Source organism: Azolla caroliniana, unplaced genomic scaffold (genome assembly GCF_043228905.1).
Source record: "Azolla caroliniana isolate FFs.n. ecotype wild unplaced genomic scaffold, voAzoCaro1.0.p SCAF_5, whole genome shotgun sequence".
Classification (NCBI taxonomy): domain Eukaryota; kingdom Viridiplantae; phylum Streptophyta; class Polypodiopsida; order Salviniales; family Salviniaceae; genus Azolla; species Azolla caroliniana.
In genome coordinates, this window is record NW_028230440.1 from 21,479,217 (window position 1) to 21,495,762 (window position 16,546).

General features: G+C 43.2%; 1 protein-coding gene across 2 annotated transcripts in view; it reads right to left on the reverse strand.

Annotated features, from left to right (window-relative positions):
* Positions 1-3,204: 3,204 nt before the first annotated feature.
* Positions 3,205-16,546, reverse strand: part of LOC147864429 (uncharacterized) — a 49,730-nt gene continuing 36,388 nt past the window's right edge. The window contains exon 2 of one of the 2 annotated variants that reach the window (XM_087320240.1): positions 3,205-5,223. In XM_087320240.1, coding sequence (XP_087176366.1) covers positions 3,379-5,223 — 1,845 coding nt within the window. In that variant the 3' untranslated portion in view covers positions 3,205-3,378. The remainder of the gene's footprint in view (positions 5,224-16,546) is intronic. The other variant, XM_087320241.1, reaches the window with a different exon arrangement.

A 16,546-nucleotide genomic window follows, 5' to 3' on the forward strand; every position in this document is an offset into this window, starting at 1 on the left:
CACCTACAAGTGCATTCATGGAAGGTGCTAGGTTGGCACAAGCTTTTAGGGTTTAGGGTTTTTGATAATTAGTCATTTGAATTAAGCCAAGAGATAGGATGTAGTTGATGTTTTTCAATTTTGAGTGCATTGGACCCCCTCTCTGAGATTGTTGTAAGGTTGGTGTCAAGGTCATGGTGTCATTCAACATCTTTGTGACTTTCCCAAGATGGGGATGTGATAGAGGAGGTTTTCCACATACAAATGCATTCATGGATGATCCTATCTTAGCACAAGCTTTTAGGGTTTAGGGATCAAGCTTGGTTGAGGAAGGTGCCAAAACAACTTCGTAGTGTTGTCGTGTAATCGTAAGACATTTGCATTTCAAGGAGCCACAGGGCCTCAGAACTAGGAATGAGGTTCTTCCAAATCATGATGTTACAATGACATTGCGCAAATACGATTAAAAGCTAAAAAAGTCAAATGAAATATCTCATGTAATAAGTTAATTGCAATAAACAAAAGTCAATTGTTTGGAAGAGTGATTATAAAATTCTTCAAACTGACATAAATAATAACAGGATATGCAATCTATTATAAAAGGGATACAACTATGATTATATAACTCATGAACTATAGTTTACAATAACAAATAACTCGGATAAAAATGAGGTGATTCACCCTATGAACAATAGGTAATAGAGTTGTAATTATAGAACTTAATAAAAATCTCACGAACAATAATTGATGACCATCATCGATCACTCCTTTAATAGTAGATAACAAGATTGGTGAATTTTGTTCAAAGGCGGCGACTCTATCTTAACAACTAACAATTGACATCCCACCTACTCCCAATATGTGATGACCCAATACCCATGTGTTCAATGTTACTTGAATTTATTCGGGTGTCAACAAACTCTTGTTGAAGGAAACACACTAGCTATTTTAGGAGACATCCAACTCCCTAACAAGGAGATAACATAGTTTTCCATATTTTTTAGCAATTGCTAGTAAACTCCCACATTGGCTCCATGTGGAAGATGTAAAGAGCACCTCCCTCTCCACACTTCGTGAGTCACATGCACAACTAATAGGGTGGCCAATTTCCTTATCGTACGATTTGAGGGTCTAATCAACTAAGTCTTTTAATTGGACTACATCGAACTAATCATGCATAGGCTTGTTCATAGAAAGCCTCACCATGCTCTTCGGGAAGGCGATGACATCTAGTTTCATCTTCTTCTTTAATACTTCTTCTTCCATCTTCTTCATGTGTAAGAACGACCATGTCAAACAACCACGTAACTCAGCCAAATCATGGCGGTCCTTTGACAACTTCAATGGGAGAACAGTGTTATCCAAGAGTCCCTACATGGGCTCCAAATAAATGCACTTGTGATATATGTCAACTAATAATTCCACAGAAATCCTAGATGCTAATCACTAGAGCCATCCATGGAGATCCAACTAGTAATCAATCTAATCTCATGATTACCATGTCATTGTGCCTAGTGTCCTCTATGTAGATGGCATGCTTATGTATGAATTTTCCATTATTACCATGTCATATAGAGCTTCTTAGAAATGAAGAGGTTCTAAATAGAGTATCAAAACAATAAGCATGTCATCTACATAGAGTATCAATTCAGATTTTGATACTCTATTTCAACGATGAGTAATTCATATTGAAGAAAAATCTGAATCAAATATTTGGCATAAATTTTTTGGGAAACACAAAGTATTATATTGGTATGTGTATTGCTTGTGATAGGAATGAGTTTTGTATTTATTTCTCTCATAATGAGTACATATCCAAAATACTCAAGAGGTTTACTATGGAGAGTGCAAAACCTTAGAGCATACCATTATCTATGCATGTAAAATTGAAGAAGAGTGAATGGTCCAAATATGATGATGAAAAGGAATTCATGAGCAAAATTCCTTATTAGTCTGGTGTTACAACATCACATATGCTATAACAATGACTAGGCTAGACATTTGCAATTGGAGCTATGAGCGAATGCTTTTCAAACCCCAATAAGAAACATTGAGAAACAATTAAGATGAGACCGATATATCTAAGTTATACTAGGGATAAGTGTCTATGTTTTGGTGGTGGTAATGTATCTATTATTGCATACATAGACTTTGACTATGATGTTTTGACAGTAGAAAGTCTACTTCGAGGTACATCTTTTAGCTTATGGGAGCTGCAATCTCTTGGAGATCTCATCTCCAAGAATGTACCACTCTATCTACTACACAAGTAGAGCATGTTACAACTAGTAAGGCATGTAGGGTAACTTTCTAGACTAGATTGTGACATGGGCGTATTTCAACTTGTACCTAGATTGCTTTGTGATAGCCAAAGTGCCAAAGCTTTGGCTAAAAGTCTGGTTTATCATGTGGAGACAAATCACATGGGAGTGCGATACCATTTCATCTGGGAATGCACAACTAAAGGTCATTCCTTCAGGAAATGCCGCAAGTACATTGACCAAAGCGTTATCACGTGAGGCATTGGAGCAATTGTTGTCACTCGATGGGGGTTTACACGATTCGTCCAAGTGAAGCAGTGTGTTTCCATGTATACTGAGTAACATGTCGATCAAAGTAGGAGGTACAGGCCGTGTACGATCTTCCCCATCAGTGTCTGCCATTTGCTTCAGGGCCTTAGTGGGAGGTTGCTACATGTGTGTGTAGTGTGAAAAGGGCCAGAAACATAGTTTCCTAAAACAATAATCTGCATGTATATATATGCAGGCCATAATCATGGGCCATGGCTATATTTTGTCTGTTTATGCTCTGTGCTTTGCTGTGTGTGCTCTCTGCAGGTCTTAAACAAGCTGTTCGCCCCCTGCATCCCCATTGCTAGCAGCACGATCTGGGAATGTTACTAAGGTATTTCTTTCTGATCACTGTTTTGACTCTCTCCACTATATATTTTTTGTTTTTGTTGACCCTTATAGGGACTTATAACACATAGAAGTGCCTTCCAATTTCTCTCCCTAGTAATGTACATTCAAAATTGGATTTATAGCACTGGAATTGTTAAGTTTTTCCAATATGAGGAGAGAATACGATGGATTTTCTGTTCGAAAGAAAGTGCCAACACAATACATACATGCTTTGATTCTAGATGTCTTTAGCTTTTATGCAAGAAACACAAGCTATATAACTTTAGTTCTGTGCGCGCACTGCTACAAACGCATGATTCCAAGAAAACCAAGAAAAATAAAAATTTATGGGCGTCTGTAAGAGGATTTTCTATGCATGGAACACCGTGAGACTTTATTTGTGTGCTTTAGGCACACCAGTAATATAAATAATGGTGCATGTTTATTGAGTATTTCCATCGTTGATACTATATGTATCTTATTATTTATCGTTGCCATTTTATGTTGTTGCAGGACTTACATTATGAAATTTCGTCAGAGATTTCTCCCTTCGAGTGGAGCGAATGTGGGTGCTATTTGTAAACTTGAGTTCTTTCCTCCGTTGGGATGGCAATGTATCATAAGGTGTATTGTGCAAAGCTACAAGATCGGTGCCAAAGTGCATTCTCAAATCAGCATTGATATATGTGCAGCGGGAGATGTCTCCGATTTCATATGGGAGGCTGTTGATGTAAGGGATGCATTTGATGAACAGTCGAATGTCTTGGCAAAGCACACCCGTAAACAACCGCACCATAAAGATCATTAATGTTATGGCACCTACAGCTGCACCGGGAATCGTACTGCTGTACATAAGCTTCTGATAATATGTCATTTTGCTTGTTGGTGTGGCGGAGAACCCTGCACTCGCAAATGCCGTCGTGACGGCTCCGAGAGATATTGCGAAGAAGAATGCAGCGATCACCAACTCCACCCTCACTTGATTGACTATGACACCCACATACTTGGTGGGTGTGGGGAGTAGTGCGGCTATGGTCACACACATAGCTGCCACAGCAGAATAGAAGGACACACCATTGCTCACCCAGAAGCTCTTCATCTGGGCCTTCTCGAATAATGTCTGTGATGGGAGCTGCAACCACCCAGCAAAGGTCACACTCCCTATCAATGCTGCTCCCACCAGTATTGCATTGAGTACTTGCACATAAACCTCCCTGTCCCTGAACAACTTGTCTTCGGACTCCTTGAACGGTGGCCTTCCTCTCAGTAACTCCATTGCTTCTTGGTTGTTGTCTTCAAATGCTATCTGGAGTGCTGTCCTCCCTTTTGCATCTTCAATGCTTGGGCTTGGCCTCAAATGAGGAGATTTGACGAGCTTCTCCACTATGTCTGCCCTCTTGTGCACCACAGCCCAGTGCAGACATGTGCGCTTGTATTTCTCATCCCATTGATTCTCTGTCAGGAATCCACTTTCCAGGAGAAATTCAAAGACCCCATATTTCTCAGCATACAGAGCCAGATATGTAGGAAGCCCTTTTAGACCGCCAAGCATCTCTAATTCCTTCCTCATGGAATCTTCGTTCATGGTGAAGTTCTTAGTGTTTTCTCTCTCAAGCTTCTTTATGTCATCCTTGAGTTTTTGGAGGGCCACTTTCTTTAACTTGTGGCGAAGGTTATCTAGTGTGATTTTCACCTTGGCAGGACTCACTTTGCTCAATGCAACCAGTTTATCGAAGAAATCTCTCTGACCATGCATAAGGGCAGCCGTCCCAACCTCTCCATTGATCAATGCCTCCTGTGTTTTGGTATCGATGGCATCGATGCTCCACTTAAGGGCCAATATGGCTGTTTTATTCCCCTCCTTGGCAGCTGTCCCCAAGAATGTTGCTCCATCCTTATCTTTAAGAAGAAGATGCTCTGAGCATGCCATGGAGATCAATTGAGAGAAGAGATCTGTGGATTTTGTCTTCCTTAGGTGCAAGGACGCATAATGAAGGATGGATTTTCCAGTGGCATCTACCGCCCCAATATTCATGTTCGGAGTTTTGCAGAAGGAATTTGCTTCCATATGCCCTTGGTTGTGCAGAAATGTGTTGTTAGGGCAAGAGAGTAGCGTTTTGAGCATTTCCCCATCACAACAATAACTGATGGGCATGTCTCCACAGTCATTGAGGATGGTGAGGCTCGCGCGCCTCTCCACCAAAGCCTTAGCTGTGTCTTTGTGTCTGTAAAGGATAGCAAAGTGCAAGGGTGTGTTCTTCTTTGGACCCTCAATATGTATCAAGTTTTCTGAAGCATTGTTGCTGAGGATGGAGATAAGCATTTGGGTGTCCCCATTCGCGGCGTGTTTGTGAAGATCATGGATGCCTTCCAAATCTGTGTTTTGTGATCCAGATCCTTCCATTGTTGTTCCAGGATGAGGCTCACTAGGTAGAGTAGTTTGTGGCTAGGAATGCAGAAGGTCCATCCAACTTATATAGATGAAATTTTCTGAGAAGCAAAACAGAAATAATTTAGTTTGATAATGCTTGGGTTGAAGAATCAAAACTAGGCTATCGCATCGATATCGATAGGTTGTATTCTCTTAATAGAAATGGTTTCCAGTTTGCCTGCAACATGCGAAAAGTTAATCCTCATATATACAAAAAACATATATTAACCAACCAATTGGGTCCAATGAAGAACACAAACAGCTTAGTATACTTCAATAAGGGCCTTTTTCTAATTTACTTCATTAATCATTAAGAAACAATTCCATTTTTCAATTAGTATCGAGTAATGGAAGAATCATTAGACATGACTTTTGTCTTGGTTGTCGCATGGAAACTATGCATAAATGGAAGAATATCCAACAGCAACACGAACCTTTGAGACTATATTAAACTTGACCTAACAACATGTTCCTGTAAAATTGTACTCTTTTATTATGAAAATGAAAGATGACCATTCAATACAGCCAAGGTCTTGAGCATTTTATGTTTTTTGAAACATGCCCATCAGCTAGAGTTGGACCACGAAATGCTACTGCTCGTCATGATCCCACACAATTCATGGCTCCATAGCCAGTAGACTTGGAACACAGATTGTTTGGGCAAAAGCATCCTCCATTATGTTGTGGTGCACAATGGGGTAGACATAACGGAGAAGCTCGTGAAATCTCGGAACATGACGCCAAGCCCAAGCATCAAAGCTCATGGCCATGGTGTTGCGAGGCCTGGCCGCCACCACCACTTGCTAGTAATGCGCCCCATTCAATTTCGGTTTGGTTCAATTTCTTGGCCTTGAAACCAAACCAAACCATTTATCCATAACCAAAACAAACTGTTTACAATTTATGAAGCAAATATTAACCAAACCATTTAAACCAAACCCTTTAAAAAGTAAGAGAAACCAAATTGTTTAAACCAAACTGGTTTACCATAAATTAAAACCAATTTGTGACCATCATGCTTATTATAAATTTGTGTGAGAAAATCATTATAAATGTGGTCATCATACTTATCATAAAATTGATCATCATAAATCAAAATGAGATTGTGCATATAATGTATATAAACTCTTCTTTAATAGATCAAAGAGGAATTATAACTCTTAAAAATGTGAATGATTGTGAGGACCTTTGTTTTCCATGGCTCAATAATAAAATCTATATCATGCATACAAAGACCCTTTGCCATGACAGTTGAATAGAGGGGCTTACGGTTTATAGAGGCCATCCTTACAAAGGTTTAGCTACCACGTCACCCATTTAATGCTCCATTAACAACTATTGATGTTGAGAATGATATAATAACCCAACACTACAAAAATGTATGTGCTTGTTTCTTTAGAGACTTTTTCGACCATTTCCAACTTAGAATGTGGTGAATGACCAATCGATCATCCGGGAAATCTAGGCCTTTATTATTTGTCTCTCCTTGTAGCTATACTTTGGAAATTGATGTTAAGTAACAAGTTGGACGTTCATATCTATCATGTAGTCTACATTGACAAAGTACGACCTTCATCTCTGTGTCCCAAGCAACATGGTTGAAGTATGATGACACCACTTGTTTATGGATCCAAACAATTGCCTCCAATTTTCTAGTTTGTTTGTTAGCCACCTACCTACACACAAGTCTCACCTCTTAATGTCTATCTACCTACATACAAGTCAGATTAGTGACCGTACGCTATAACAACGACTAGGCTAGACATTTGCAACGGGAGCTGTGAGCAAATGCTTTTCAAACCCCAATAACAAACATTAAGAAACAATTAAGATGATACTGATGTATCTAAGTTGCACTAGGGATAAGTGTATATGTATTGGTGGTGGTAATGTATCTATTATTGGATACATACTGACAATAGAAATTCTATGGGAGCTATCGACGCTGCCATCTCTTGGAGATCTCGTCTCCAAGAATGTACTACTTTATTTACTACACTAGTAGAGTATGTCACAACAAGTGAGGCATGTGTCGTAACTTTCTAGACTAGATTGTGACCTGGGTGTATCTTAGCTTGTACCTAGATTGCTTTGTGATAGCCGGAGTGCCATAACTTTGGCTAAAAGTCTAGTTTTTTGTGTGACGAACAATCACTCGGGAGTGTGATAGTGAGACCAACTACTCCGATAACACTCATCCATAAACCAGTCACTGGCATGAATAACGTGGAAAAGTGTAACCAACATTTGTTGGCCCATTTCATGTAGGAATGCGTAAGTCCTAGATGCATTAGACTAGAGAATGTCATTTCTTGAGAAAATGCTGCAAATACATTGGTCAAAGCATTATTGCATGACGTGTTGGAGCACTGTTGTCACTTGAAGGGGGGAGGGGGGTGTAACATCACCGAAATTTTGCGATAAGGGTGGATCGCCGATCGGATTCAGACTCACGTATCAACGATCTTCGACTAAGGGGATAAATGAATAAGAGAGAGAACTTGGATCCGCTGAACCTCCGCCCAACCACCCTCTATCCAGCTTATATAGAAGATCCTCTTTATTCTCTCATAAGTTTCCCCATATAGGACATGAGTACCCTATATCCATCATAATAGTATTGAATACAACTCACTAGGGAGATTCCATTCCCCCACATAGGTACTTGACTACATTTAGAGGTTATTGAATGCCTAGGGAGATTCCATTCCCACACATAGGTACTTGATTTGACTACATTAGGTTATTTGAATGCCTAGGGAGATTCTCTTCCCCCACATAGGTACTTCAGTACTTTATGGTATTGAATGCACTAGAGGTTATATTCCCCGTGTGAACCTTGGCAATGGTACACATACCACAAGCCCATGCCTCACACCTTGAGTCATGGGTGTCTTCTCCATCCATCGAGAAGACTTAGAAGCTCACGACTCTTACCCCGAGTCATGGGCGGCTTCTCTATCCGTCTAGAAAGGTCCTCACCTCAATCCGTCGAGGTGGTGTGTGACAGTTCCAATCATGGAGCCCCTCAACACATCGGATGTGTTACAATTCCCCCCTTTGAAGAAGGCGTCCCCTCTTCATTTAAAAGGGTGATGGGAATTATATGCATTAACCACATCTTCAAATTGCCACAAGGTCGCGCCTTGTTGCCACAAATTCTCTTCTGTGGTTTTGCCTTTCCATTGGCAAAAGTAGAGCCTATTAGGCCCATTTTGGTTTGGTCAATCCTGATGATGAAGGATCGCCTCCAAGATGTAGTCGCTACCTTTGTCAATCACCAAAGCGGAACCCCTTCGAACCATCATCTCCTCATGGTTTTCATCCACGTAGCTCCTCTTGAGCAAGAAATGTGGAACACCGGATGCACACCCATGTGTTCCGGTAACTTGACTTTGGAAGTCAAGGGAGATAGTTTCTGGATGATGGGAAAGGGACCATCGTACCTTCGAGCAAGCTTTGGAGTGATACCCTTGTCGAATACGAGTGTATAATGATCATATTCACACTGTCCCTTTGGACAGCCCAAGTTCGGGCTATTTTTGTAAATAACATAAAGGGCAGTTGCCCTAGGATAATCACTATATAAAGTGACTTTGTAACCTTTAGTGAAGGCTGGTTGTTATTTGTAACTGTTGCTATTGAATATAACGATTAGTTTGTGCCTCTCTCTCTCTCTCTCTCTCTGTGTGTGTGTCTATCTTGCTCATGCATACACGGTTCTTCTTCATCACAAATGTTGCTTGCACTTCCACATTGACGGCCTTGTCCCCAACATTTGGTATCAGAGCGTTGGAGGTTCTTCAACCCGCTACCGGCCGTCATCGCACAACACAACGTTCTGTTTTCGTTTTCTTTGAAGAATACAGAAGGGAGAAGAAAAGACAAGAGCTCGCATCTCACTGTGTTAAAATCACAAATTGGAGTAAGCCAGTCGGTTGTTCTCTGTTCCTGTGATTGTAACCGCTTGAGGGGAGCTCCTTGAGCAACAACCGACACAATCGTGCTTCATTCGGTTAAACAACATCCGAATAGGTCATCGAACGCTATTCACCCGCTTGATGTAACCACTCGCTGCAGATTGGTCTCCCGACAACAACCACTTCGTGCTTCACTTGGTTGATTGACATTTGGGAGGATCAGTTGGATCCGTCCCTCTCATCCCTACAGTCATCTGAAGCAAAATCGGCCCAAACAATCGGTTTCGTGTAGTCGGTATTCGGCATACAATCGGAAGCTAATCGGGCTCACTCCGACTCGGCAACATTCGGGAAGAGCAGCTGGTTCTGTCCCTCAAGTTACCGGAGTCACTCCGAGCAAGTTCAGCAACAAGTATTCGAAACCAAACCGACTCGGGTTCAAAACCGATTAGAATGATATCGGGTGAGCCGACCGGCTGCACCCCACTAAGGTTCGTAGTCAACGCCGAACCGAGTCTTACCAACCGAAACCGAAGCAGATGGCATCAACATCCGGCTCATCGGAGATGAGTCTAAGGAGGTTCGACGGTTCGAACTTCAACTTTTGGAAGGAACAAATGCAGGACTATCTCATAGTCAAGGGTCAGATAGACCCGATCGAGAACGAAAATCCTCCAGAAGCATACAAGGCAAACGAGTGGCTAAAGTTGGACAGAATCGTCCGAGCCACAATTCGGATGCATTTGTCGGAGTCATTGTACTTCAGAGTGCAATCATGCACGACAACGTTTGAACTTTGGAAAACACTGTCGGAAACTTATGAAAAGAAGGTCGCCGCAACGAAGATGTACCTGATCCGGCACCTCTACAACTTGCGGATGAAAGAATCCGATTCGGTTCAGGCACACCTCAACGAGTACGAAAGCATAAGCTCCCAAATTTCATCTCAAGGGATGGCAATTGAGGATGAACTCAGAGCAATGATACTCATGAGTAGTCTCCCCTCTTCATGGGAAACTTTCGTTACAACCATGTGCAATGCTTCAACAACTGCCGTTAAATACTCCGAAGTCACGAGCGCAATCCTGACTGAAGCAACTCGGAGAAAGTCTTTCGCCAAAGACTCGGCAGATGAAGCTTACGTAGTAAAAGGTTCGACCGACCGATCGAACAATCGGGGAAGAAGTTCTTCCCGACCGCCGAACAATCAGCGAAGCCGGAGCAAGTCCCGGGACAACCGAATCTGCAACTATTGCAAGAAACCGGGACACATCAAAGTCGACTGCCGAGCACTCAAAGAAAAAACCGACATAGCTCAGAGAATGGATCAGAAGAGTAGCCGGCATGAGGAGGTCAACTACATCGGCTCTTCAGCCGAAATTTTGATGACCGACCCGAACATACTGTCCATAGAGAACCCAGTCGAATAAGAAGTTCTACTTACAACTGAGGAATCGAGCACATGGCTCCTGGACTCGGGCGCATCGTATCATGTGACACCTCACCGATCTTAGTTTCGACAATACTCGGACCAACACTCTGACTTAGTTCGAGTCGGAAACTCGCAGCACTGTGCTATAATCGGAATCGGCATTGTAGAGCTCAATCTTTCAGGAGGCTCTACACTCGTACTACACAACGTCCGACATGTTCCTGAGCTTTCAAGACCCTTGATCTTAGTCGGACAACTTGACGAAGCCGGCATCCGTGCCGGATTCTCATCAGGAGGGTGGACACTCCACAAAGGGAACCTCTTGCTTGCTCGAGGACCAAAGGTACATTCCTTGTATCCTTTATATGTCACACTCAAAGAGGGTGACTTATTTTTGGTTGATATCCCCGTGTCATCGTTATGGCACGGACGACTTGGACACCTCAACAAGGCCGACATAACGCACCTATCCAGAGCCGGTTACATCCCCAAACTCTCTTTCTCGGATCACCAATTCTGCGAGCATTGCCAATATGGAAAACAGGTAGCCACATCACACCTGACATCAGCACCAAGAGAATCGAGTCCCCTCGATTTGGTCCACTCGGACGTCTGTGGCCCGATGCCACATCAGTCTCTCGACGGTGCTTCGTACTTCGTCAGTTTTATTGACGACTCGACTCGGAAGGTGTGGGCTTACCCCATCAGAACCAAAGATCGGGTGTTCTCGATCTTCTCCAAATGTCTTGCAATGGTCGAAAATCAGACCGGTCGGAAACTGAAATGTCTCCGAACCGACAATGGAGGAGAATTCAAGTCTGAAGAATTCGTCAAATTCTGCCGGGAACGCGGCATTCAACGTGAATATACGACACCCTACAGTCCGGAGTAGAACAGAATTGCTGAATGCATGAATCAGACGATTTAGGAACGCGTAGTATCCATGCTCCAACACTCCGGCCTGTCGGATGGCTTCTGGGCGGAGGCTCTACTTACGGTAGTACACATAATAAATATGTCGCCAAGTAGACCTCTAGGACTTCAAATACCTCAGGAAATATGGAACGACAGTAAGACGAATTATGACAAATTGAGGATCTTTGGTTGCAAGGCATATGCTCTCATACCGAAAGACGACCGTCGGAAACTTGAACCAAGGTCAAGGAAATGTGTTTTTCTTGGATATGGACCCGACGACGAGATCGGATACCGACTCTTGGACCCCGAGCACAGTCAAATCGTCTGAAGTTCGGACGTTGTGTTCAATGAGTCGGCTATGCATAAAATGGCCGAAAGGCCTATTGAAGTCTGAAGGGTAATATTTTCCAAAGTGCCAACCCTTCATGACGGCCTAGCCCACAACACGAGATCGGTTTCATGGGTAACCGACAACTCTCGCACCGAATCCACCGATTCGGCACAGCCGAATGGCTCGGCTCCCGACCATCCGACATTGACACCCGATGCGATTAGTCCAGTCATACCTCGCAGATCCGAGAGACTGTTGCAACCTTCGGAGAGGTACTCTCCTGGAATTTTCTTTACCGACGCCGGCGAACCGACGTCTTACGAAGAAGCATCGACATCTGCCGATTCAGGCACATGGCATCTGGCGATGGAGTTGGAAATGCACTCCATTCGGGCAAACAAGACTTGGGACTTGGTCGAATTACCGAAGAATCGACGTGCTCTTCCGTGTAAGTGGGTCTATCGACTAAAAGAGACGTCTGACTCGACCACCCCAAAGTAAAAGGCCAGATTAGTTGCGAAGGGATTTCGACAAGAATATGGTGTCGACTTCGACGAAATCTTTTCACCAGTGATGAAAATGACGACCCTTCGTTTCATGCTCGACGTCGTGGCCACCGACAACTTGGAGCTGATTCAATTAGATGTAAAAATGGCATTCCTCCACGGTGACCTATAGGAGGAAATCTAGATGGAGCAGCCAAAAGGCTTTGTGGCATCCGGCCAGGAACATCTAGTCTGCCGACTCAAGAAGAGTCTCTACGGCCTGAAATAGGCACCCCGACAGTGGTACAAGAAGTTCGACAACTTCATCCAATCGGTCGGCTTCTCAAAGAGAGATGAGGACCACTGTCTCTTCACCAAAACAGCTCAAGACGGGTCTCCCGTCTTCCTCATCATCTACGTGGACGACATGCTACTCTCCGGTCGGCATGCCGGAGAGCTCACCGAACTCATTCGGCAACTGCGGTTGAAGTTTGCCATGAAGGACCTCAGTCCGGCAAGACACATACTTGGTATGAAGATTAGTCGGTATCAAGATACATGACAACTTTTCTTGTCCCAAACCGACTACATCGGACGTGTCTTAGAATGCTTCAACATGCAATCGACCAAGTCTGCTTCGACCCCGCTCCCCATTAACCTTCGACTATCTCAGCGAGATTGTCCGACATCCGGTCCGGAGGGGGAAGATATGAAGTTGGTACCGTATGCATTGGCAGTCGGCTCCCTCATGTACGCGATAGTCGCGACACGGCCTGATATTTCTCACGCCGTAGGAGTCGTCAACATATTCATGCACAACCCCGGCCGATTGCACTGGAACACAGTCAAGCATGTGTTTAGATATCTAGCTGGCACAAAAGACCATGACATCCTTTTTGGCCCGAACTCACCCTCAGGCATAGTCGGATACACCGACTCGGACTTCGCCGGCTGTGTGGACAATTAGAAATCAACAACCGGATACTGTTTCAAATTCGGCAATGGAGCAATCTCGTGGAAGTCAAAACTTCAGGAGTGCACAACCACCTCAATGACCGAAGCGGAATATGTAGTTGCGTCCGACATGGCAAAAGAAGCTTTATGGCTCAGTTGGCTGGTGCACACGTTTCGACAGGTCGACTCCGACTCAGCTCCAGTTGTCTACAACGCTAGTCAGGGTGCTGTTGCTTTGTAAAAAAATCCGGTTCACCACAACGCCTCTAAGCATATCGACGTTCGATATCACTTCGTTCGGGACTGCGTCATTTCAGGGAAAATCGGTCTCGAGAAGAAATCCACAATTGATAATGTCGCAGATGGAATGACCAAGTGTCTTTCGGCGGATCGTTTCCAGTCCCTTCGGCACCAGATGGGCGTAACAAAAAATCGGTCCGGTTAAAGTCGGACACACAACACAGGATGGTTTCGGACCACCGACATCAATTCTCTAAGGATCGGCTTTAGCTCTTCCGACCCGACTGATTCGGTCTTCTGTCTTCGTATCTTGCCGACTCTAACAAAACCGATCTGTCCGATAAACCTTGTATATATACCTGTAATTCTTTAAGATAATCCATGTATATGCCCATTATGGGGGAGTGTCGAATACGAGTGTATAATGGCCGTATTCACACTGTCCCTTTGGACAGCCCAAGTTCGGGCTATTTCTGTAAATAGCATAAAGGGTAGTTGCCCTAGGATAGTCACTATATAAAGTGACTTTGTAACCTTTAGTGAAGGTTGGTTGTTATTTGTAACTGTTGCTATTGAATATAACGATTAGTTTGTGCCTCTCCCTCTCTCTCTCTCCCTCTGTGTCTATCTTGCTCATGCATACACAGGTTCTTCTTCATCACGAATGCTGCTTGCACTTCCACATTGACGGCCTTGTCTCCAACAACCCTTTGGATGCACACCCATGTGTTCCGGTAACTTGACTTTATAAGTCAAGGGACTCGAATCCATGACCTTATGTTATATGGGTCGAGCGCTTGACCATTACACTATCTATTGTAATACGTAAGATATTATTTTCATTTAAGTTTTACTATAGAAAATTAATGTATATTCCAGAAGCTTCAGGACTACTCTTGAGAACACTATAAAAGGAGGCACAATGCATTATTTCGAACCAAATTGGTTCAATGCCAATCTTAAGCCTCATAGCTATCTTGTATTTACTCTTCACATAATATATCACCTGTTATCATCAGTCTCTCTCTCTCTCTCTCTTGCCCTCACTATCTCTCTCTCTCGCAATCCATTTGCCTTGATTTTATCACAGATCTTCCAGTCTCGAAGGGCTTCGATGCTATCTTAACCTTCATTAACCATCATAGCTATCTTGTATTTACTCTTCACATAATATATCACCTGTTATCATCAGTCTCTCTCTCTCTCTCTCTCTTGCCCTCACTATCTCTCTCTCTCGCAATCCATTTGCCTTGATTTTATCCCAGAGCTTCCAGTCTCGAAGGGCTTCGATGCTATCTTAACCTTCATTAACCGTCATAGCTATCTTGTATTTACTCTTCACATAATATATCACCTGTTATCATCAGTCTCTCTCTCTCTCTCTCTCTTGCCCTCACTATCTCTCTCTCTCGCAATCCATTTGCCTTGATTTTATCCCAGAGCTTCCAGTCTCGAAGGGCTTCGATGCTATCTTAACCTTCATTGACCGATATACTAAGATGGCACATTTTTGTGCCTTGTACTAAGGCCGTCACTGGTGAGGAAACTGCCGCCCTTGTCATGCGTGAGGTTTTTTGACATCATGGCCTCCCAGACAGTATCATCAGTGATCGAGGACCTCAATTTGTCTCCAAATTTTGGAAGCATCTCTTCAAGATGCTCAAGGTCTCTTGCAACTTCTCCTCTGGCTATCATATCCCCAAACTAATGGGCAAGCGGAACGAACAAACCAAACGCTGGAACAATATCTTCTGTGTTTTCTGAGTTATCAACAAGAAGATTAGGTTGATATTTTCCACTTTGCTGAGTTTGCTTATAATAACGCTATTCACTCCTCCATTCGAGTCTCCCCATTTTACGCTTATACCGGTTCTCATCCTCGCTAGTCTGTGATCGTCACTCTGGAGCTACCTACCAATCCTCATGCCGAGGATCATTTGGAGAGGCTACGCAAGATTCAGACGGATCTATCTACTCATCTTCGTCATGCTCAACACACAAAAGACTTATGCAGATCATCATCGGCTTCCCTCCTCTTTTGCCATCGGAGATCGAGTATGGCTCTTACGTCGTCACATCAAGACTACTCGACCATGCGACAAATTGGATTATCAACGACTCGGTCCATTCCGTATTACCGACAAGATTAATGATGTCATGTTCCACCTTGATCTTCCTCCGCACCTTCAGATACATCCGGTCTTCCATAGTTCTCTTCTTGAACCTTATTAGGCCAACACTATTCCCGATCGTGTTACACCACCGCCACCCCCGCTTGAGTTGGACGCCGGCCCGGAGTATGAAGTTGATGCCGTCCTCGACTCCAAGTTTGTTCGCAACAAAATTTATTATTTGGTCGATTGGCTCGGCTATATCCCAAGTGAACGTACTTAGGAACCCATCGAGCACGTCGCCAATGCTCAAGATTTTCTTGCTGATTTTCCAGCGATAGTATCCGGACAAACCTGGTTCCCAATCAACGCCGACTCGTAATAGTTGTCGTTTTAAAGGGAGATAGTGTCATGATATGGCAAGACTCGAACCCATGACCTTTTATTATATGGGTCGAGCTCTTCACCATTACACTATCTATTGTAATATGTAGGATATTATTTTCATTTAAGTTTTACTATAGGAAATTAATGTATATTCCAGATTTCTCTGGAACATCCTAGAAGCTTCAGGACTACTCATGAGAACACTATAAAAGGAGGCACACGGCATTATTTCGAACCAAATTGGTTCAATGCCAGTCTTAAGCCTCATAGCTATCTTGTATTTACTCTTCACATAATATATGACCTGTTATCATCTCTCTCTCTCTCTCTCTCTTTCGCCCTCGCTATCTCTCTCTCTCTCTCTCTCTCTCTCCTTTTCTCTCTTCCTCTCTCGTGAGGCTTACGCAGTCAGTCCGAGCTCACATAATGGTGAAGATAATACTCCAAGATGATTAGTC